The sequence below is a fragment of the Oryctolagus cuniculus genome, chromosome 4, assembly GCF_051225735.1.
Source record: "Oryctolagus cuniculus isolate XC-2025 breed Fujian yellow rabbit chromosome 4, ASM5122573v1, whole genome shotgun sequence".
NCBI lineage: Eukaryota > Metazoa > Chordata > Mammalia > Lagomorpha > Leporidae > Oryctolagus > Oryctolagus cuniculus.
This window is the reverse complement of record NC_142870.1, coordinates 98,911,407-98,934,379: the sequence shown is the minus strand read 5'-3', so window position 1 is coordinate 98,934,379 and position 22,973 is coordinate 98,911,407. Positions and strand designations below refer to the sequence as shown.

General features: G+C 39.7%; 1 protein-coding gene across 4 annotated transcripts; it reads left to right on the top strand.

Annotated features, from left to right (window-relative positions):
* The first annotated feature begins 13,173 nt into the window (after positions 1-13,173).
* Positions 13,174-22,148, top strand: TTC14 (tetratricopeptide repeat domain 14). Of its 4 annotated transcripts, none has more exons than XM_002716445.6 (12): positions 13,174-13,552; positions 13,913-14,037; positions 14,147-14,346; positions 15,083-15,167; positions 15,622-15,751; positions 16,036-16,191; positions 16,580-16,651; positions 17,054-17,173; positions 17,278-17,400; positions 18,728-18,845; positions 19,770-19,879; positions 20,829-22,148. In XM_002716445.6, exons 1-12 carry the CDS (start codon positions 13,392-13,394, stop codon positions 21,748-21,750), a joined length of 2,322 nt encoding a protein of 773 aa, XP_002716491.1. In that variant the 5' UTR covers positions 13,174-13,391; the 3' UTR covers positions 21,751-22,148. The 4 variants fall into 4 exon arrangements, 2 of the variants coding, with proteins under 2 accessions (XP_002716491.1, XP_089187032.1); XR_016232539.1 differs by having other exon boundaries at positions 13,210-13,552; positions 19,787-19,879; XR_007924612.3 differs by having other exon boundaries at positions 13,210-13,552; positions 18,728-19,350.
* Positions 22,149-22,973: the final 825 nt, after the last annotated feature.

Below are 22,973 nucleotides of genomic sequence, written 5' to 3'. Positions count from 1 at the left end.
TTAGGTGTGTTTTTTTTTTTTTGTTTTTTTTGCCAGAGTGTCTTGGCTTTCCATTCCTGAAATACTCTCATGGGCTTTTCAGCCAGATCCGCATGCCTTTAGGGCTGATTCTGAGGCCAGAGTGCTGTTTAGGACATCTGCCATTCTATGGGTCTGCTGTGTATCTCACTTCCCATGTTGGATCATTCTCTCCCTTTTTTATTCTATCAGCTAGTATTTGCAGACACTATTCTTGTTTATGTGATCCCTTTGGTTCTTAGTCCTATCATTATGATCAATTGTGAACAGAAATTGATCAGCGGGACTAGTGAGATGGCATTGGTACATGCCACTTTGATGGGATTGAATTGGAATCCTCTGGTATGTTTCTAACTCTACCGTTTGGGGTAAGTCAGCTTGAGCATGTCCCAAATTGCACATCTCTTCCCTCTCTTATTCCCACTCTTATATTTAACAGCAATCACTTTTCAGTTAAGTTTCAGCACTTAAGAGTAATTGTGTATTGATTACAGTATTCAACCAAAAGTATTAAGTAGAACAAACAAAAAATACTAAGAGGGATAACATATTAAGTTGTTCATCAACAGTCAGGGTGAGGGCTGATCAAGTCACCGTTTCTCCTAGTGTTCATTTCACTTTAACAGGTTTCCTTTTTGGTGCTCAGTTAGTTGTCACCGGCGCCACGGCTCACTAGGCTAATCCTCTGCCTTGCGGCGCCAGCACACCGGGTTCTAGTCCCGGTTGGGGCACCGGATTCTGTCCCAGTTGCCCCTCTTCCAGGACAGCTCTCTGCTGTGGCCAGGGAGTGCAGTGGAGGATGGCCCAAGTACTTGGGCCCTGCACCCCATGGGAGACCAGGATAAGCACCTGGCTCCTGCCATCGGATCAGCGCGGTGCGCTGGCTGCAGCGTGCCTGCCACGGCGGCCACTGGAGGGTGAACCAACGGCAAAGGAAGACCTTTCTCTCTGTCTCTCTCTCTCACTGTCCACTCTGCCTGCAAAAAAAAAAAAAAAGAGAGAGAGAGAGAGAAAGCTTTTTGAAAATTGAGCAAATACAAACACACATATTTACAATTATGTTTATAATATTATGCTATAATTATTATGTTATTTATACATGTACAAGGATACTTCAAATGTTCATGAAAAATGAAGTTACAATGCATTTATCTTGATGCAAAAAAAAATTGAAATCCATGCATTAGCAGGACCTTCAGAAAGTTCATGGAAAAACATTATGAAAAATACTATGTCTGGATTTCAAGTTTTTTACAGCCAAACTGTCGCTCCCCCTCTTCGTGGAGGAACGACACAGGACCCTGCGCTGTTCTTTCGTCTGCTCGGCCCTCCCCAGGTTTGCTGCTGGTTCTTCCCGGGTTGGCTACTATCCCTTCCACCTCCGTGGAAGGGCAGTTCCCCCTGGCCGCATTCCCCACTTCCGCAGGGGAGCGGCACACCGCCGGCCGGCTTTCTCGGGGGCTGCACGGGTTCCCTTAGATGTTCCCCATAGATGTTCCTGGTGCATGCCGTCTCTCTCCTCCTTTATAGTCCTCCTCCGCCAATCCCAACTCAGCTGCCCACACGCCGAGTACGCCGCTCTCCTCCAATCAGGAGCAAGTCCTACAGTTTATTAGTTGAACTGGAGGCAGCTGTGCGGAAGCTGTTTACTTCTCTCCCAGCGCCATATTGTGGGAGAGCAGATGCATAGAATAAGTCTTAATTCCAGTAACTCAGTCCAGTCCGGATTGCTCCCCACAGATCCCCCTTTCTTTTTATTTTTTGGCGTTGATACGCGCCTGTCTTCGGTGCCCCGTGGCACACACTCTGCTCTACTTGCTAGAGTTGCCACAGGCTCTTACAAGTCCTATCAATCAGGCAAACCGAATCCGGGTCCTCTCCACCATGTTGTGAGGAGGTTTTTAGGCGCTGATGCGTGCCTGTGTTCGGTGCCCTGCAGCGCATGCTCTGGTCGAGCCTGCAGGGGCTTACAAGCCCTATCAGGCAAACCGAATCCAAGCCTTCTCATTGCCTTATTGTGGGGGAGACTTATTAGTGTTGGTTCGTGCCTATCTTCGGTGACCTGCAGCTCATACTCTGGTCGAGCTGCTTGCTGGCGCTTACCGCCTTAATTAGGCAGACCGAATCCAAGCTTTCTCATTGTTGTATTGTGGGGAAGCCTTACTGATGTTAATTCGTGCCTGTCTTCGGTGACCTGCGGCGCATAAGCTGCTAGCTGCCCGCAGGTGCTCATCGTGCTCATCGCCTCACTTAATCAGGCAGACCGAATCCAAACTTTCTCGTTGCCATGTTGAGGGGAGGCCTTTCTATTTCTCTATTTCTCTATCTCCGGGCATTCCTATTTCTCCCATTTTACTTCTATCTCCCAGCATTCTTATTTCTCTCATTTTATTTCTAAACTTCTATTTCTCTTATCCCTGCAGCTTTCTGGCGCCTCGCGCTGTCGGCAGCTTCACGGCTCCGCGCAGCTTCCCGGCGCCTCGCCCCGCCCCGAGGCTGCTTCTCGGCGCCTCGCCGGCTCTGAGCCGCTTCAGCCTCTCTCATCTGCGCGGCTCGGCTTTGCGCGGCTTGGCTTCACGCGCTCCGCGGTCTCCACGCCCTTCGCGTCTGCACCACGGCCTCGCGCCAGCCCCGTTCCCTATCTACTTGTGCCCCGCACGCTCTCTCTGCACGCGGCGGCTTCCGCGAGTAACACAGCGTAGCTTACGTGTCCGCCACTAGCATTCAATCTAAGTTCCCCGGGCTAGCCTGGCGAATTCAACCCAGCATACGTCTCCGCCCCACGGTTTGGCTTCCCGTCCTTTGCTCCCCGGGCTAATCAGACGGATCCCAATCTGGCTTACGTTTCAGCTTCTGGTTTCAACTTTTCGCCCCCTATTCCCGGGCTAACTTGAGAACCCCAAAGTGGCTTTCGTGTCCGCCTCGGCCTGCCCCCCACGGCTTCAATTTCCCTAACATTTTTCTCTACCCGGTATGTTTCCCCAAACTTTCCTCCAACGATATTCCTCCCTCATTTCTCCTGGCCTCTCCCCACAGTCCGCATCCGAGTCTGTTCTAGCTTTCACTTTCGCTTTCGACCTTAGAGATTTCTCCCAGCTTCCCCCCGTAGTCCGTATCTGAGTCTATGCCTAGGCTTTCAATAGCTTCTTCCGGCTCCCTTTTTCGTCCGGCTTTTCCCTAGGCTGTTTGCTAGTCTCTCTCTCCGGTAATTTCCCAGTTCTTCCCGTTTCTTCCCTCCTAAGTTTCCTATCCGTCCTAAGTTTCCTATCCGAGTCAGGTTTCCTATCCGAGTCACGGCACCATTATGTCACTCCCCCTCTTCGTGGAGGAATGACACTAAGCCCTGCCTAGGCTTCATATCCGAGTCACGGCACCATTATGTCGCTCCCCCTCTTCGTGGAGGAACGACACAGGACCCTGCGCTGTTCTTTCGTCTGCTCGGCCCTCCCCAGGTTTGCTGCTGGTTCTTCCCGGGTTGGCTACTATCCCTTCCATCTCCGTGGAAGGGCAGTTCCCCCTGGCCGCATTCCCCACTTCCACAGGGGAGCGGCACACCGCCGGCCGGCTTTCTCGGGGGCTGCACGGGTTCCCTTAGATGTTCCCCATAGATGTTCCTGGTGCATGCCGTCTCTCTCCTCCTTTATAGTCCTCCTCCGCCAATCCCAACTCGGCTGCCCACACGCCGAGTACGCCGCTCTCCTCCAATCAGGAGCAAGTCCTACAGTTTATTAGTTGAACTGGAGGCAGCTGTGCGGAAGCTGTTTACTTCTCTCCCAGCGCCATATTGTGGGAGAGCAGATGCATAGAATAAGTCTTAATTCCAGTAACTCAGTCCAGTCCGGATTGCTCCCCACACCAAACACATCTTTTTTTAAGAGAGGGTGAAGCAGAAGCATAGAGGGAGAGATCTTCAGCCACTGGATCACTCCCCAAATGGCCACAACAGACAGGGCTGGGCCAGGCCCAAGTGAAGAGGCAGGAGCTTCATCTGGGTCTCCCACATGGGTGGCAGGGGCCAAGTGCTTGGATAATCTTCCCCTTCTATCCCAAGCACATTAGCAGAAAGCTGAACCAGTGGAGCAGCTGGGACTTGAACTGGCGCCCATATGGAATGCTGACTCTGCAGTGGCAGCTTAATCTACTGCACCACAGCACCATTCCCACATATCTTGTAAATTCATTTTTTTCTCAAACTTTCTGAAATGCCCTCATGTGCATATATCACATTTATGTTACATATATCATATATAATATACAGTATATATTGTATATTATATTATATATATTATATGTATGGGTGGAGCAGTGTCCAGATTAGCAGAACAGTTGATCCCTAAATAGGCATTCCCATAAAGAGGAAATGAATGCACAAGATTACTTAGTTTGATTAAATTAGTCATTAACATCACCCAACAGAATGATTTTGCCCTTATTCCAGACACACAAAGTTCTAACTAAAGCTGACTTTCCATCAGAGACCACGTTGACCCTCAATATGAGTTTCTAACGCAGCATTTATATTTCATCATCAATATATCATAAATGTGATTTCTAATCTGTATCTGGTTTGGTTAGTGTGTGCCACTCTATCCAAAATGACTTCCATGTCTGCACTTGGAAAACTGAGGATCAATGCCCAGAATACAATCTACAAACCTCATGGAACTACTACACTGAGACTTCTTAACAGTGACCAACCAATCTCTCTCTACAATTTGTGTAGCTTGGGCCTTTTCTAACTACAAGTAAAGAAACTACAGAATCTCATTCACTTAAAGAGACCAGCCACAGTAGGAATCCACACTTAACCGGCACTGCAATACAATAGAAAAATAACTTCATACTGTTTTCATAGAAAAAGAAGCACAGTGGCTTAAAGATTGACATGTAGTTTCAGTACTTGGACTGTTTTTATCATAGAACAGAAAATGTTAAGGGTTAGATCTCAAAATTCATTGTGTCCAACCCCTTAGTTTTAAAGGTGACAAGAGAAGTATGAGAGATCAGATAATTCCCCCAAAATACAGCTGGGACTCCAGGACTAATGATCTTCTCACTATGGTAAGTGCCCACCCCAGAGTAATAGTAGCTCACACTCTAAATCTTTCTGTATACACTGACATGTAATATTCTCATTATGTGCAATGATAGACAAATTAAATAATGAAATTATGTTACCTAAGAAATAAGAACAGATACTTAGCTTTCTCTAAAACTTCATCCTTTTGAATAACAGTCAATTCCAGCCTGAGTAGCAGCCAAAATTATCCTTTTGTAAGAAAGAAATAATGTGCTTTCATGCTTAACACACTGAAATGACTCTCAATCATCAGTAGTAAAAGCCGAGTTCCTATTAATCCCTAAACCATGGTGGATGTTGAGCAACAGACATGATTATTGGGACACTCGCATTACATATCAGAGTGTCAATGTTCCAGTTCTGATCTCATTCCTGATTCCAACTTCCTGCTAATACACATCCTGGTAGGCAGCAAGCGATGGCTCAAGTACTTTGGTCCCTGCCACTCACATGGGAGACCCAAATTGAGTTTCTGGCTCCTGGCTTCAGTCTGGCCCAGCCCCAGATGTTGCAAGTATTTGGAGTGTAAACCATGGATGGGATATCTCTCTCTCTCTCTCTCTCTCTCTCTCTCTCTCTCTCTCTTTCTCTCCTTGCCTTTCAAAAGATAAAGAAATAAATATTAAATGTTTTTTTAAAAGTCCTATGTCTCTGTGTTCACTCTATCACTGCCGTACTTACTTCCTACTTTTCAGATACATCATCTAACTTGGGATCTCTAGACTGACTATGCACCCTGCCTGGAATTCTTCTCTCTCAAATAATTAGAATGACTAACTCTTCATCTCCTTCAAATCTTTGCTTAAATGTCACCTTTGAAATGAGACTTTCCCTTAAAAAAACTGTTACATTCATCCTACACTTCCATTGTCCCTTGCCTTGATTTACTTCTCTATCTATCAGAAAAAAATATACTTCATCATTTACTTATTATGTTTGTTGCTCATTATCTGTCTCCCTTGGGGATGTAAGCTCAAAAAAGCAAGGATCTTGGTGTCTTTTTCCACTATTATATCCCTATCCTTTTATTTTTTTTTAATATTTATTTATTTATTTATTTGAAAGTCAGAGTTATACAAAGAGAGGAGAGACCGAGAGAGAGAGTGATCTTCCATCCTTTGGTTCACTCCCCAATTGGCCAAAACGGACAGAGCTGCCCCGATCCAAAGCCAGGAGATAGGAGTTTCTTCCGGGTCTCCCACGTGGGTGCAGGGGCCAAAGGACTTGGGCCATCCTCCACTGCTTTTCCAGGCCATAGCAGAGAGCTGGATCAGAAGTGAAGCAGCCGGGACTTCAACCAGCGCCCATATGGGATGCTGGCACTTCAGACCAGGGCATTAACCCACTGCGCCACAGCGCCGGCCCCATCTCTATCCTTTTAAACAGCATCTAGGTGCTGGCACTGTGGCATAGTTGGTTAACACCCTAGCTTGAAGCACCGGCATCCCATATGGGCACCGGTTTGAGACCTGGCTGCTCCATTTCCAATCCAGCTCTCTGTTATGGCCTAAGAAAGCAGTAGAAGATGGCCCAAGTCCTTGGGCCCCTGTACCCATGTGGGAGACCCAGAAGAAGCTCCTGGATCCCGGCTTCAGATCAGTGTAGCTCTGGCCATTGCAGCCAACTGGGGAGTGAACCATAGGATAAAAGACCTTTCTCTCTCTGTGTACCTCTGACTCTCAAATAAATCTTTTAAAAAAATAAATAAACAGCATCTAACTCACTAGAAATTTGTTAAATGAATTCATTCATTCATTTGATAATTAGACTACTCTGTGTATACAGACAATCAAATGCCATATAGAAAGTGACTAGGATAGGGACAGGAATTGTAATGCAACAGCTTAAGCTGCCACTTGGAATGTCCAGATCCTATATCTGAGTATCTGGCATGAAGTCCAACCTCTACTTCTGATCTGGCTTCCTGCTAATCCACATGGGAGGCAGGAGATGAAAATCCAAGTACTTGGGTTGCTGCCAATCATATGCAAGACCCAAATGGAGTTTCTGACTCTGCTTCCACCTGACCCAGCCCTAGCTGTTGTGAGACTTTGGAACCAGCAGACAGAACACAGCTCGCTCGCTCTCTCTCTCTTTCTCTGTCAAATAAATAAATCTTGTTTAAAAAAAATAAGTAAAATGATCAGGGTAAAGTAAATCCTTTCCCTGATGTATCAGATCTTCCAATGGATTCCATCAAGGAATTTTTTTTTTAGATTTATCTTATTTATTTGAAAGACAGAGTTACATAGAGAGGTACAGAGAGAGATCTTCCATCCAATAATTTACTCCCCAGATGGCCACAACAGCCAGAGCTGCCCTGATCCGAAGCCAGGAGCCAGGAGCTTCTTCCAGGTCTCCCACGTGGATGCAGTGGCCCAAGGACTTGGGCCATCTTCCACTGCTTTCCCAGGCCATAGCAGAGAGCTAGATCGGAAGAGGAACAGCCAGGAACAGAACCGGCGCCCATGTGGGATGCCAGCGCTTCAGGCCAGGGCTTTAACCCGCTGTGCCACAGTGCTGGCCCCCCATCAAGGAAATTAATACATGTCTACTCCCTGAAGTTCTCCTTTAGTGCTGGGGTCAAATAAAATATAAAATTACTTTAATAATTGAAAACTGATCAATTACTCTTATTTTACAGAAATGTCTAGGTTGCATTTAAAATGAGTATTAAAGCAATCTAGAGGGGCCGGCACTGTGGCATAGCAGGTAAAGCCACCGCCTGCAGTGCCAGTATCCCATATAGGTGCCAGTTCAAGTCCCAGCTGCTCCACTTCCCATCCAGTTCTCTGCTATGGCCTGGGAAAGCAGTAGAAGATAGCCCAAGTCTTTGGGCTCCTGCACCCACATGGGAGACCTGGAAGAGGCTCCTTGCTCCTGGCTTTGGACTGGCGCAGCTCCAGCCATTGCAGCCATCTGGGGAGTGAACCAGCGGATGAAAGACTTCTCTCTCTTTCTCTCTCTCTGCCTCTCCTTCTCTCTCTGTGTAACTCTTTCAAATAAATTAAATAAATCTTAATTTAAAAAAAGGCAATCTAGAATGTTTAGACAAAGAATACTATTTATATAGTATTAAACTTGCAAATTTTCTTGGTTATAATCCTGACATTTTCTCTGGAATTGTATCCTGTGAAATTGGCACACAATGAGAATTCAAAAAGTGTGTATGTGTATGTATAGTGTATGTGTGTGTGTGAATATGTGTACCCTTATCAACAGTCAAGATCAAGTACCTGAAAATAAGCACATTAAACTATTAGTACTACACACATCTTTCAACTCCTTGTTTTCCAGAACAATCATCATATATTTATTCTAGAATATCTTCATTCTATTTCTCAGTCCTTTTTGTAAACAAAGACAAACATACAAGAAATCTGGCTGAATCTAGTACTGCAGATGGTCACTACATTTGGTCAAGCACTGCACATCTCCAGGAATGCCACATACATCATACATGGATTATAAAATGCACCACCATGCTGCTTGCTCACCAGAGGCTGATACCTCTGGGTCTTTTCAGAACTAATCAGCCTAGGCTGGAACTGAAATCAGTAATCTTTCTTTTTAAAAAGTAACTACAAGTTACTAAGATAATCAACCCTAGGCAATGAGATATGAGGTGATTTACATTAAATTAATGGCTTCAAAACATTTACCAGTCACTAAAAATTGGAGAAAGTTTAGAGACACATTTAACTTAAAATGACTCTATTTGATAGGTCAGTATAATTCATCCCTGAATCCTTGTTTAGTTAGCAGGTTTTCTGGTAAAGGGGCTAAAATTTTGTATCACAATAATCTTATAGCACCCTCAAGTGGATTAGACTGACAATGTTTTTATTGTCAAATAAATGTAATTGGTCTGTGAAATGAAAAAGAGAGAAGGTGGTAGAATCCTTTCAAACAAAGACTATTTGTATTAACGACGATGTACCAACTGTTAGCACGGCTTATGGTTTGAACTATTCCTTTAATAACAGGGATGGGTTTTTGGCTGATATAACCATACTTTCCATTACTTTTGCTTACTCTTTTCTGAGTCACTTTAGGGTGGCTTTGTATAGAACATAGCTAACTACCTTTATATGTAGGAAAGCTATAATCGAACATCTTGACCAGCGCCGCAGCTCACTTGGTTAATCCTCCGCCTGCAGCGCCGGCACCCCGGGTTCTAGTCCCAGTCGGGGCACTAGATTCTGTCCCGGTTGCTCCTCTTCCAGTCCAGCTCTCTGCTGTGGCCCAGGAAGGCAGTGGAGGAGGACCCAAGTGTTTGGGCCCTGCACCTGCAAGGGAGACCAGGAGAAAGCACCTTGCTCCTGGCTTCAGATCGGCACAGCGTGCCACCCGTAGCGGCCATTTGCGGGGTGAACCAACAGAAAAGGAAGACCTTTTTCTCTGTCTCTCTCTCTCACAGTCTAGCTCTGCCTGTCAAAAAAAAAAAAAAAGGAAAGCTATAATCTGAACATCTCCTACCAAATACTTAAAAATAAAACGAAATGGCTCCATTATTTGGAAAAAAAGGTTCAAGGCTATCTTTGGATATTAATAATAGATATTTGTATTTGTCAGATTTCTCCAGAGAAAGAATTATTTGTATGTATATCATGAAGAGTTGTCTCACATGATTATGGAGGATTATGGAGTCACACGATCTGTCATCTGTAAACTGGAGGCTCAGGAAAGCTGATGGTGTAATACAGTCAGAGTCCAAGGCCTGAGAACCAGGACAGCCAATGGCACAAAGTCCCAGTCTGAAGACAGGAGAAAAGGAAATGTGATGTCTCAACTAAAGCAGTGAGGCAGAAAAAAAGTTGGGTAAATTCCTCTTTCTTCTGTCTTTGGTTCTATTCAGCTACTCAATTGATAATGCCAGTCTACACTAAGGAGAGCCATCCACATACAGAGTCCACTGAGTCAAATGTTAAACTTGTCCAAAAAACAGTCTTATAGACACAACCATAAATTTTTAGCCAGCTATGGTAACATTTCCTGACCTAGTCGAGGTGACAGAAAAAATCACAATATTTTCAAAATATTGTAAGTCCCATACATACATATTTTAAGACCATATCCTTAAGGAGTATGGTTTCCACTGACCCTCTAACTGCAAGGTTTGGTGAAAAGACCACTAGATAGACAATAGTGTGGATTCTAAAATGGCATTTTGAACAACAAAAACAATTTTAATATCTCCATATTTGTGTCTTCATTTTTTAGGTGGCAGAGTAGAAAAAGAAATTACTAGTTAGTAGCCTCTTAGTATATTAATCGAGACTCTTGCTTTCAAACCGTAAGCTTACTCAAGTTGGTTTAAGCAACAAAAAAGCAATTTTCTTTTTCAAGGAAAAAAAGGGAGATGAGTTGGAGAACACCTGGCTTCAATATCTATGTTATATAGCTTTAGTAATCCAGGCAGTATATATAGGCAAAAGAATAAATAAATAAATATTCAATGGAACAGACTAGACAGCCAAGAAATAGATCCATGAAAGGACAGTCAACTGACATTTGATAAAGGTGAAAAGACATCACAATGGATAAAAGACAATCTTTTCAGGAAATGAAGATGGAACACATAAACATGCATATGGGAAAAAAAGAATGTATACACAAATGTTCCACTCTTCTCAAAAATAAAACCAAACTGGATCATAGATAGAAGTATAAAATGAAAAACTATAAAGCTCCTAGAAGGTAACATAGGAAAAAATGTAGATGACCTGTGGTTTGGTGCTGACTTTTTAAATATAATACCAAATGCATAATTCATGAAAGTAAGAATTGATAAGCTAAACCTCATAAAAATTAAAATTATCTACTCTGTAAAAGATACCATAAGAAAATCAAAAGACAAGCATCATATTGGTGAAAATATTTGCAAAACACACATACAAAAAACTGTCAAAACTCAACAATAAAATAAACAACCCATTTTAAAAATAGGCCAAAGACTTTAACAGATACCATACTAAACAAGATACGCAGATGGTAAATAGGAATATGAAACAATGCACATTTGTTACTTTATGAACCTTCCTAGACACATCATTATCTCCCCAAGTTCTAAGTTTATCTTAGAATACACTCTTGGTGCTGTTCCTTCTGTGGATTTAGACAAATAAAATGACATGTATTCACCATTACAATATCATAAAGAGTAGTCCCACTGCCTTAAAAGTCTTCTGTGCTCTTCCCTCCCTCCCTAGAATTCCTGGCAACTATTGATCTTTTTGCTGTCTTCATAATTCTCCCTTTTCCAGAAAGTCATATACTTGTGATCATACAGTATGTGGTACTTTCAGACTGGCTTTTTTCACCAGCACCATGTATTTAAATTTCCTCCATGTCTTTTCATGGCTTAATAGTTCATTTCTTTTCAATGCTGAGTATTATTCCATTATTTGGAAATACAGCTATTTTTTTATCCATTCATCTACTCAAGGACATCTTGATTGTTTCCAAATTCTGGCAATTATAAATAAAGCTGCTATAAACATCCATGTGCAGGGCTTTTTTTTTTTTTTTTTTTTGGTAAACATAACTTTTTAACTATTTGGTGTAAATACCAAAGAGTGTGATTGTTGGGATCATATGGTAAAAATATATTTAGCTTTGTGGAAAAGCTCCAAACTGCCTTCCCATCAGTAAAGAATGAGAGTTCCTGTTATCCCACATGTTCACCAATGTTTGATATTATCGGTATTCTGGATTTTGACCATTCTAATTGCTGTGTAATTGCATCTCACTGCTGCTCTAATCTACATTTTTTTCTTGATGGATGATATGAACATCTTTTAATATGTTTATTTGCCATCAGTATATCATCTTTGGTAATGCGTCTGTTAAGGTCTTTGGTTCATTTTTAAATTGGGTTGTTCCTTTTCATAGTTGTTTATGAGTTTATTCAGACTTTCTACTTCTTGATTCAATCTTATGAGCTGTGTTTATAGGAATTTGTCCATTTCCCCTAGATTATCCAATTTGTTGGCACATAATTGTTTACAATAATCTCTTAAAATCCTTTTTTATTTCTGAGGTGTTCATTACTTTCATTTCTGATTGTATTTGAGTTTTTACACTATTTTTTCTTAGTAAGGGTTTGTTGATTTTAATTTTTTCAAAACATCAACTCTTCCTTTCATTGATGTTTTTATAGTTTTCTATTCATTATTTGATAGATTTCTGCTCTGAACTACATCATTTCCTTTCTCTGAGAACCCTGTGTTTAGTTTGTTCTTTAGTATCTTAAGGTCAAACATTATATTATATACTTGAGATTCCCCATATAGATGGTAATTAGCAAATTAGTTGCCCTAAATACACGTTACTAGAGAAAGGAAGACTATCTGCTACCACTTACTTCTTTTCAAGAAGACTTTACTGAGCTACACATACTTAAAATGGTAACAGATTTCACTACATTGAAATAAAACAGAGCCACATTACTTCAAAATTAAAGTTAATGATAAGATATTCTCTCTAGCAACTCTGTCAAGATCTATCAAGACCTAAGCTGGAATCCAAACACTAGCTTCTTACTAGTTAGGTGACATTTAGTAATTTACTCAGACACTCTGAGCCTGGTTCCTCAATCTCTAAAATCGAAGTGAAATGAGATTCTGTGGTTAGGATCTTAAGTCAGTAAGCAGGAACGGGGCACCAACGTCAAAATTACTTTTAAAAGTCACTTGAATTACCCTCGAGTATGGTATACTGACTTTTGTGCACATTATATTATACAGTAAGTCTTAAGGACACTCAGTCTTGAGAAACCACTGAGACAAACTAAAGAAAGTATGTGTATATGTGTAGATACATATTCATGTCCAGACGTTAAAGTCATTCTGGTCTTACAACTCTAAAATCACTAGGAGTAAACGAGATATGAAAACAAAATACAATTCCGACTGCTTAATAAACGCTAGCGTCCTTCCTTTCTCCTGCATTTTAATCTATTTCTATATAATATTATCACACGAATCTTAAAAAGTAAGATTCTCACACACATCTATCACCGGAACCCCAGTCAGCTCTTAGCTCAGGAAATCCTTTGCCCAGTCCTTCGGGCTTCCGTAGTCTCGCTCAGCGTCGCGAGATCTGGACTGAGCTCCGCCGCCCCGCCGCTGGGGGCGGCCCCGGAACACTTCCGGGAGGCAACCCTGTAAGTGGCTGTGATGTGTGCTTCCGGCCGCCTTCGGGCTGCCTTCAACTGTGCTTCGGAGCTCAAGTAGCGGACACGGGGCAAAATACTAGCAGCGCCCCGGAAGCCCCGCAGGTCCCTGCAGCCATGGACCGGGACCTTCTGCGGCAGTCGCTGAATTGCCATGGCCCGTCCTTGCTCTCCCTGCTGCGGAGCGAACAGCAGGACAATCCGCACTTCCGGAGCCTCCTGGGGTCGGCGGCCGAGCCTGCCCGGGGCCCGCCGCTCCAGCCCCAGTTACAGGGCAGGTAAGGGGACTGCGGCGCCACTGCCGCTCGGGAGTCGGGGAGGCCGCTGGAGGCTCCAGGACCGCGGCACCGCGCCCACGGGGCGGAAGGCCGACGGGAAGATGGGCGCCCCTGGTGCGGGTCTCCGCGGGCTGCCCTCTGAACTTTGTGGCACTTTAGCTTTGGCGTCTGCTGCTGGAGGCGTCATTTTTTAAGTGTCCCCGCCTTCCACGCCCTGGTTGGCGAATGAGGGAACGTCTGGACACTTTTTCTCCCGGGGGTTAGGTGTCGCGCCTGGAACGGATGGGGTCAGGAAAGCTCTTAAGGAAACGCTCGCCTCTCACATGCACCAGTTTAAATAGCATTTGTTTCTTTTTTAAGGAAAGAGAAGAGAGTTGACAACATTGAAATACAAAAATTCATTTCCAAGAAAGCAGATCTGCTTTTTGCGCTTTCCTGGAAGTCAGACACACCTGCAAATTCCGAAGTTAATGAAGACAATGAAGGTGAGTTTAGTCTTAAGATCTTGTAAAAATTGCAGCTTCGTTTAACAATACTCGGGCTGAAACGGGACTCGGAGCTATTGTTACTGATTTTATTAACTTTTTTTTTCAGATCATTATGCAGTCATGCCACCTTTAGAGCAGTTCATGGAGATACCTAGCATGGACCGGAGAGAGCTGTTTTTCCGAGATATTGAGCGTGGTGATATAGTCATTGGTAGAATCAGTTCCATTCGAGAATTCGGTTTTTTCATGGTATTGATCTGTTTAGGAAGTGGCATCATGAGAGATATATCCCACTTAGAAATCACAGTAAGTTACTCATTTTTCAGTTATGTGGATTACTTCTGTTTCTGATAAAGTCTCCGCAGTGCAGGAATTATATCTTTCAATCCAATTGTGCTTAAGTATCTGTCCAGATACTTTTGAGAACTAAATAAGCAGTAATTGGAAAAAAAACAAAATAGCTTTTTATTTGCAAAAGTTGTTAGCGAAAGAGTTGCAGAGTTACATTCTTGATTTCTAGTTTTGGACTCTGGCAGAGCATTGTCCTTTTTAAATACTCAAGGATAACATCAGCGGACAAGATGAGGTTGATTGATTTTTTGTACTTCAGTTGAACATAGTGTTAATTATTGAATATTTGGCATTAGGCTCTTATATGTTGATAATTTAGAGAAAAGTTGCTGTTGTCAGTATATTTATGATAAAAAAAATGTGATCTGTATGTTGTGTTTTGCCCAAGATAAATAGTCCTGAATTTGAAATAACATATCACTTTAAAAGATGTGATATTTAGAATCCTGGTAGTTTAGTTTTGTTTTTGAGACTTTAGTTTTTGAACTGAACCAGAAGACATATTTTACTGTTTGGACACAGAAATTACTTGTAACTAAAATTCTCATTTAAATTTAGACTTTAAGGAGTTGGTTGTTTTTAAAGTTTATGTCAACAATTAGCTGTCCATGTTGAACATTTAAAATCAAAGAAGACCTTGTTCTTACCAAAGAGTGAAATACCTGATGTTTTAAAATACTTTTTGTTGCAGGCTCTTTGTCCTTTAAGAGATGTACCTTCTCACAGTAACCATGGGGATCCTTTATCATATTACCAAACTGGTGACATCATTCGAGGTGATCAGCTTCATCATGCTAATAAAAACCTAACAACTGTTGGGGCGAGTGTTTGGCACAGTGCTTAAATATGGCTTGGGATTCCCACATCACATACTGGATTGCCTGGGTTTAATTCCACTCACCATTCCGCTTTCTGTGTATACCCAAAGAGGCAGCAAGTGATAGTTCAAATAGTTGGAGTCCTGCCATTCATGTGGGAGACATGTTCTGGGTTCTGGCCTCTTGATTTCAAGCTGGCACAGCCCTGGCCGTTGCAGGCATTTGAGTATTGAGCCAATTGTCTGTCTCTCCCTGTCTTTTAAATAAAATGAAAATAATTTTTTTAAGTAGCGATGTTGGTATTTTTTGTTAAATTTAAAAATTGAGTGTTATTCAGGTAGTATTTGTTAAGTTTGCTTTTGATGTTTACATTTTCTTACAAATCAGCATAGTTTCTCTCTCTCTTATTTAGCTGGAATCAAGGATATTGACAGATACCATGAAAAGCTTGCAGTATCTCTGTATAGCTCATCTCTTCCACCACACCTGTCTGGCATTAAATTAGGTGTAATTAGCTCTGAAGAACTTCCTTTGTACTATAGGTAATTTATCCATGTTATTTCAATATAATTTCTTATAAAAATTATTGGATATAAAATAGCAAATTTTGTTAAATATCTGACAGTCAAGTGAAATTTTAATTTCTCTTAATGCAAATTTTTTCTTTTTTTAATTACTTTAGCTTGGTAGAAGGAGTCATATATTGCTGTGCCATCATATAAAATGTTATTAGTATTTAAACTTTAAATGATAATGTTATTTCTTTAGTAGAAATGAAATGTAATAAGTTAGTTACTATGTTTTTGTCTTTGTGTTTTGTTTTAAGGAGGAGTGTTGAACTAAGTAGCAATTCTTTAGATTCCTATGAAAATATCATGCAGAGTTCGTTGGGATTTGTTAATCCAGGAGTAGTTGAATTCCTTCTTGAAAAACTAGGAATAGATGAATCTAATCCACCATCTTTAATGAGAGGCCTGCAAAGGTATAGTAAATCAGTGTTATTCTCATGGGTGGTAAGGATAATGGTGCTGAGCTTAAGCTGCAAAGCTGAAAAGGCCATATTTGACTATTCAAAGCCTAGCAGCAAGAAAATGCCAAAAGTTGAACAAGGTGATCCCATCTCCTTCTGGCCTGGAATTTCTTATAAATGGTTAGATGTGTGACACATAAACAAGTAGAGAAGAATGAAGAAACTTATGAGGATTTTTTTTTTAAGGTAAAGAAAAATATTGTTTCACATTAATCATTTGTGGTACAAGGATTTTGCTACATACAAATTTGGGTTTTACTCCTTTTCTGTGAATTTATCAGGTATGATGAAGTGTAGTTACTTAAAAAGTATTTAATTTACAGTTTAATTTTTTTTATAGCAAAAATTTCTCTGAAGATGATTTCGCTTCTGCATTGAGAAAGAAACAATCTGCATCTTGGGCTTTAAAATGGTATGAAGAATGTATTTATAAATATTACATTTCTGGTCTAAAAGGTTGGGGTAAAGCAGGCATGCTTATCATCTTGACTAAAATTTGTTAAAAATGAATTAAGATGATGTCTTTTGGACATTTGGTTTTTATGAGAGTAAGTCATCTTAGGTTGTAAACATAATAGAAGTTAATAGCTGTTTCATAAACATATAAAAATGTATATATTTTATAATGTATGTTTTATAAAAGTTAATAGCTGTTTCATAAACATATAAAATGTATATACTTTATAATGTATATTTTATAAAAATGTAGAGACAAAATGCATCTTACATATCTTGGGAGTATTTTGAAAACTAAAATAATTCAAATTTTATGACATTTGATTTTAAAATGTGTTTGCACTAACATTTTCTTTAGTGTGAAGATTGGAGTTGATTATTTTAAGGTTGGACGACATGTGGATGCTATGAATGAATATAATAAAGCTTTGGAAATCGACAAACAAAATGTGGAAGCTTTAGTCGCACGTGGAGCCTTGTAAGTGAATTGTGGATTTTCAGGAACATTTACAAGATAAATGTGACTAACATTTAAGACTACCTCACATGCTACATTCATCTAATTTTATTTCATGTCTCTAGATATGCAACAAAAGGAAGTCTGAACAAAGCAATAGAGGATTTTGAGCTTGCATTAGAAAACTGTCCTACTCACAGAAATGCAAGAAAATACCTCTGCCAGACACTTGTAGAAAGAGGAGGGCAGTAAGTATTGGGTTTTGTTTAATAGTAGACGTCTAATCTTCAAGTACTATAAAATCTTAATGTAGGAAATAGTAATGTTAGCTTCACGTCGTGTAAAATCTTCATTTTAATATTGGTTGACAATTTGTTTTAGATATAGTCCATTTTAATCTTCTAGTTGCTGAGATTCTTTAAGATTGGAGATATTTTAATGTCTGAAGTTCATTTTTCTGAATATCTGTTTTCATTATATAGAAATATAAATGCAGGGCCAGCGCCATGGCTCACTTGGTTAATCCTCCGCCTGTGGTGCCGGCATCCCATATGGGTGCGGGTTCTAGTCCCGGTTGCTCCTCTTCCAGTCCAGCTCTCTGCTGTAGCTCGGAAAGGCAGTGGAGGATAGCTCAAGAGCTTGGGCCCCTGCACCCGCATGGGAGACTGGGAGGAAGCACCTGGCTCCTGGCTTCGGATCGGGGGTGAACCAAGGGAAGGAAGACCTTTCTCTCTGTCTCTTTCTCTCACTAACTCTATCTGTCAAATTTTTAAAAATCATAAAAAAAAGAAATATAAATGCAAAAGGATAAGAGATTAGGTAAGCATTCTTTTTCTGAATATGCATTAAAATTTTTTGTTTTAATGGTGAATTTAATCTTAATTCATCATTTTAATAGCACAAAGTCAAATATGAATAGAGTGTTCTGTGGTTCCAAGGTTTTGCTGTCATATTATCCTATTACTCCATTTAGTCCAGTAAAATCCATAAATTTAGATTAAATGGAAAAGTAGATCATTAAGAACAAACTTATAATTATGTTACTGTCCTGAGATGCTGGCAATGTCACTTAGCTTACACCAACCAGTTACACAAGCCATAAACATTGCTCATCTTTGACTCATTCCTTACAGCATCCAATCTGTTGACGCAAAGGTGATCCCATCGTTTTTATTTTATAGTAGTTTGTCTAAGAACTAAAAGCATTTTACAGAGTCCTTTTACCACCCTATAGTTAAATTTTCTAATTCTGATTTTTCATAACAGACTTACGCTCAAGGTCATACTGTTTCCAGACATTGATTTGTCATATGCTTTTATGTATCATTACAGAAATGTGCCTGTTTTGGATGCTTAGTATGGTTTTAGTTACTAGTAATGGACTTCTGTGTATGTAGTATATTAATACCAAATAGAGTAAAAAGCATGTTACTTAAGTATTGTTCATTTTGGAATGTCTTGGTAAACATGATGTTTCCATGATAAAGTTCTCTTAAATAACACTCTGATCTATAAGTATATTTGAGTACTTTTGTTTTTACAAAAAAAAAAAAAAAATCTTTCTTTCAAATTTAGGTTAGAAGAAGAAGAAAAGTTTTTAAATGCTGAAAGTTACTATAAGAAAGCTTTGGCTCTGGATGAGACCTTTAAAGATGCAGAGGATGCTTTGCAGAAACTCCATAAATATATGCAGGTGATTCTTTATTTCCTCTTAGAAATAGAATGATATTTAAAGTTAATACCAAAACTTAATTGTCTTTTACAGAAAACCATTCTAGAAGTGAGGCATTATGAAAAGTGCCTTTCTAGATCTAGCTTTTCCTAATTGGGCCTGACATTGCCTTATAGTGCCTCTTCTTATTTACCCTTAAAAGTAAAAATAATCCCATGAGAAGATTCCTGTTGCCTAAATGTGGTTTGTGGTTTTGAGAACTGTCCTTGTAGTGAGCTTACCTGCTGGTTATGAAATTATCAGTGTTGCTACTGTAATTGAGCCAACTTAAAAAACCTTTTTGAGACATATTTTAAACTTCCTTTTCCTGTAATACTGATGATGATGTTTTCTCATGCATTTTCTTCTGAACTGGACCATTGCTGCTGTGTCTGTGACATCTGGTGCTGCTCATCCCCATCCACAAACTGGAAAATGGTTTCTTATGTAATCATGCATCCAACTGGGCTGTGCTATTTTTAAAATGGTTTGTATTTGAACATGATGATTGCCTCCTCAATTCACCTTAATGGCATGTCTTTATTTGAATTTTATTTGTAAAATTTGTGTCCTGTTTTAATTTTTTAAAATGACTTTCTTGTGTTCTATATTTTACCTTTCTTGCACTTTGGGTCATGGGGTACCACTGCAATGGCTTCCCCTTTTTTCATGGGATACCAACTGCAATATGGTCCTCAATACTGTACTGGCCATCCCAATGATTAATGCCAACATCTGTATGATTTTTTTTTAATGTTTAAAAAAAATACCTGTTTAATGCTGGCTATATGGTGATTGGTAATATTGAATTGGGTTTCTGGTTGGGGGGTGGTCTTTTGAATGCTGGGTTTTATATATTCTGCTATTTTTAACGTGTGGTTTTTTCCGATATCTGGGTTCTAAAAGAAATCTTTGGAATTAAGAGAAAAACAAGCTGAAAAGGAAGAAAAACAGAAAACAAAGAAAATAGAAACAAGTGCAGAAAAATTGCGTAAGCTCTTAAAAGAAGAGAAAAGGTAAACTATGACATTCAGTGTTTTTTAACTTAAGGCAACTACTAGTTAGAACCCAAAGTACCACATGGAGGTAAAGTAAGTATAAAAAGTATTTCAAATTTTAAACAGTGACTTAAAATTTTTAACAAATATGCTTGTCCATTTTCCTGTAAGAGATTAAACAAAGTGGAATCTAATGCTTCAGTCCTTAAAAGAAAAAAACACATTAACCTTAGAAATAAAACACAAGATAAGTTATTCTAATTATTTTTATGTTAGGGAAAACTAGAGCAGTGGTTCACAGCTGGCAGAGGTTTTGTTCCCCAGAGGATATTTGGCAATGTCTGGTGATAATTTTGGTTGTCTTAACTAATAAACTGCTACTGGCATCTCGTGGGTAGAGATCAGGGGAGCTATGAAACACTGTGTCTCACACACACACACACACACACACACACACACACGACAGCCCCCACTCCTTCCGTCAACAAAGAATTATTTGGCCAAAATGCCAGTCATGCTGAGGTACAAAAACTATGACAATAGCAGTTAAAAAACTTTAATCCTCTACTTAGGTGTTCAGATAGTATTAGAAATGTCACTGTCAGACTTTCAGAACCGTGAATTTGTTACAGTGACACCTAGCTGCACAAGTATCTTTTCCCCAAAATTCACAGTTGGTAGTAAAATTGGATCTTGTAATAACAGATTATTTTATGAGAGTACTTCAAAAAGTCCTTAGAAAAATGGAATTAAAAGATATTTATTTTGATACTCAAAAATGGAAATCCATTCCTGGTTTTTTCACAATATACACTTTCCTTGAACTTTTTGATGACTTCTTATGTCATTTATCTGAGCCACAGTTTTTATAAAATCTTTAAAAGAAACAAAATAGGATGAAAGTTTATGGCTAATTTAGGAAAATTTTTGTATTTAACATATCTGATGAGTTAACTACCTTTTTTAGGCTAAGAAAGAAAAGAAGAAAATCGACTTCTTCATCTTCAAGTGTTTCGTCTGCTGATGAATCAGTTTCTTCTTCATCATCCTCTTCATCTTCTGGTCACAAAAGGCATAAGAAACATAAGAGGAACCGTTCAGAGTCTTCTCGAAGTTCGAAAAGGCATTCATCTAGGGCATCCTCAAATCAGGTAGATCAGAATAGGATAGATGAATGCTACCCTGTTCCAACTAATACTTCAGCATCTTTCCTTAACCAAAAGCAAGAAGTGGAAAAACTGCTGGAAAAGCAAGATAGGTCACAATATCAAAAGACACAGGTAAAAGAGAAAGAAAGATGCCCGCTCTCTTCATCTTCAGTTGAAATTCCGGATGATTATGGAGGTAGGTCTGAAGATTCAAAAGATTTTTATAATAGCTATAAAACCCAGGCAAGTAGCAGCAAAACTGAAAAGCCATATAAATCAGAAAGATACTTTTCTGGTAGAAGAAATTCCTCAGATTCCTCCTGTAGGAATTCAGAGGACAAGACAAAAATGTATGGTTATAGGAGGTTTGAAAAAGATACAGAGGGAAGAAAAGAGCACTATAGAAGGTGGGAACCAGGTTCTGGGAGGTATTCTACTTCACCAGCAAGCTCAGAATACTCTTGGAAGTCAGTGGAAAAATATAAAAAGTATACTTATTCAGGATCACGTGATTTCAGTAGACATGAGCAAAGGTATCGATTAAATACAAATCAAGGAGACTATGAAAGACAGGACAATTACGGGGAGGAAAACAAAACAGAGGTTCCAGAAGAAGAGGAACTAAATAACAAAGAGCAATCAGAAAGCAGAATTAAAAAAGATTTACCTCAAAATCTTCTCAATATATTTAATCAGATAGCTGAATTTGAGAAAGAAAAGGGAAATAAGCCAAAAAATTAAGGTGCCAAAAATCAGCACCATTATACTAAATGCTGTTAATAAAAACTTTGGGGTGTTTTAGTTATTAGTAGTCCGGTGCAAAGATTACAGAAAGCAAATGCTTTTTAGCTTTTCTCAGATTTTATGTTACAGTTGTAGGTCCCCTTGTCACAGCTTGATTTTTAGGAATTTCATAAGTTTATGTATAGTATATTTCTTACTCTGACAGTATAAACCGCTTCACCTAAAGGTAATTCTCTGAATGTACTGCTGCTTCATTGTATTATGGGGTATGAGAATTCCTGGGCTCACCTGAACTCACTGTTTGAAAAAAATTAAATTTTGTGTATTGAACTCTGTTTTCATCAAACATTATTTTAATTTTTTTCTGTTAAATTAAAAGCCCACAGTTTTTGAAAGAGGTTATATGTTTGGTCCTTGAATACTAGTTTATATCCATCATTTGTTTAAATTTTTTATATTTTAAAATGATGTCTTAATTTCCCTCTAAAGCCTGATTTAATTAAAATGAGTGGGGAATGGTTTTTTCTATCCAGCTTAGTGAGTACCTTAGAAATAGGACCATGAAAGCTAAATAGGAGCCCGCCTCACTGCTCTATTTCATGTTATTGCTGATATTACAGCCATAAGGAAGTTTTTAACCTTAAATATTGGCAAGACTCTTAAAGACCATATTCCAAGTGACAGTAAATAAGAATAGAAAAGAATCCTGTTAGCACATAGAGAGCTATGGCAGAGAAGCATGCTCTAACTGTGGTTTTCTTTTAGGGAAAAAATATTGGGAAACTATTTTAGTACTGCAAATGTTCAGTCAAGAAGGCACTAGGCATGTTTTTAAATAAGCTAGAGCTGGCCTGCATTTATGCTTTTCTTTTAACTTCTTCCTTGATGCTTCCCCAGTGTCTTCCTTTCTCAGGATCTGAATAAATAACTTGACCAGCCAGAGCTTGGCTTTACTCAAATTTCAGCAAGTAGAGTTTAAAGAAGAAACTTGAGTTGTAAATAGCTTCCCAGATTTACTGAAAACAGTATAGTGTACTCTTGGGAGATACACATAGAAATCACAGGTATTGGGTGTATAACAACTGTAGAAACTTTCCATAATAAGATGTCACAAGCTGTTGATCACATGGGCTTTGAATCCTGTTATTCATAACACTAGGTGTTACAGGTGGATGGGTAAACAGGTATCCCTCTACAGAGGTCTACATGAGGTAGAATGA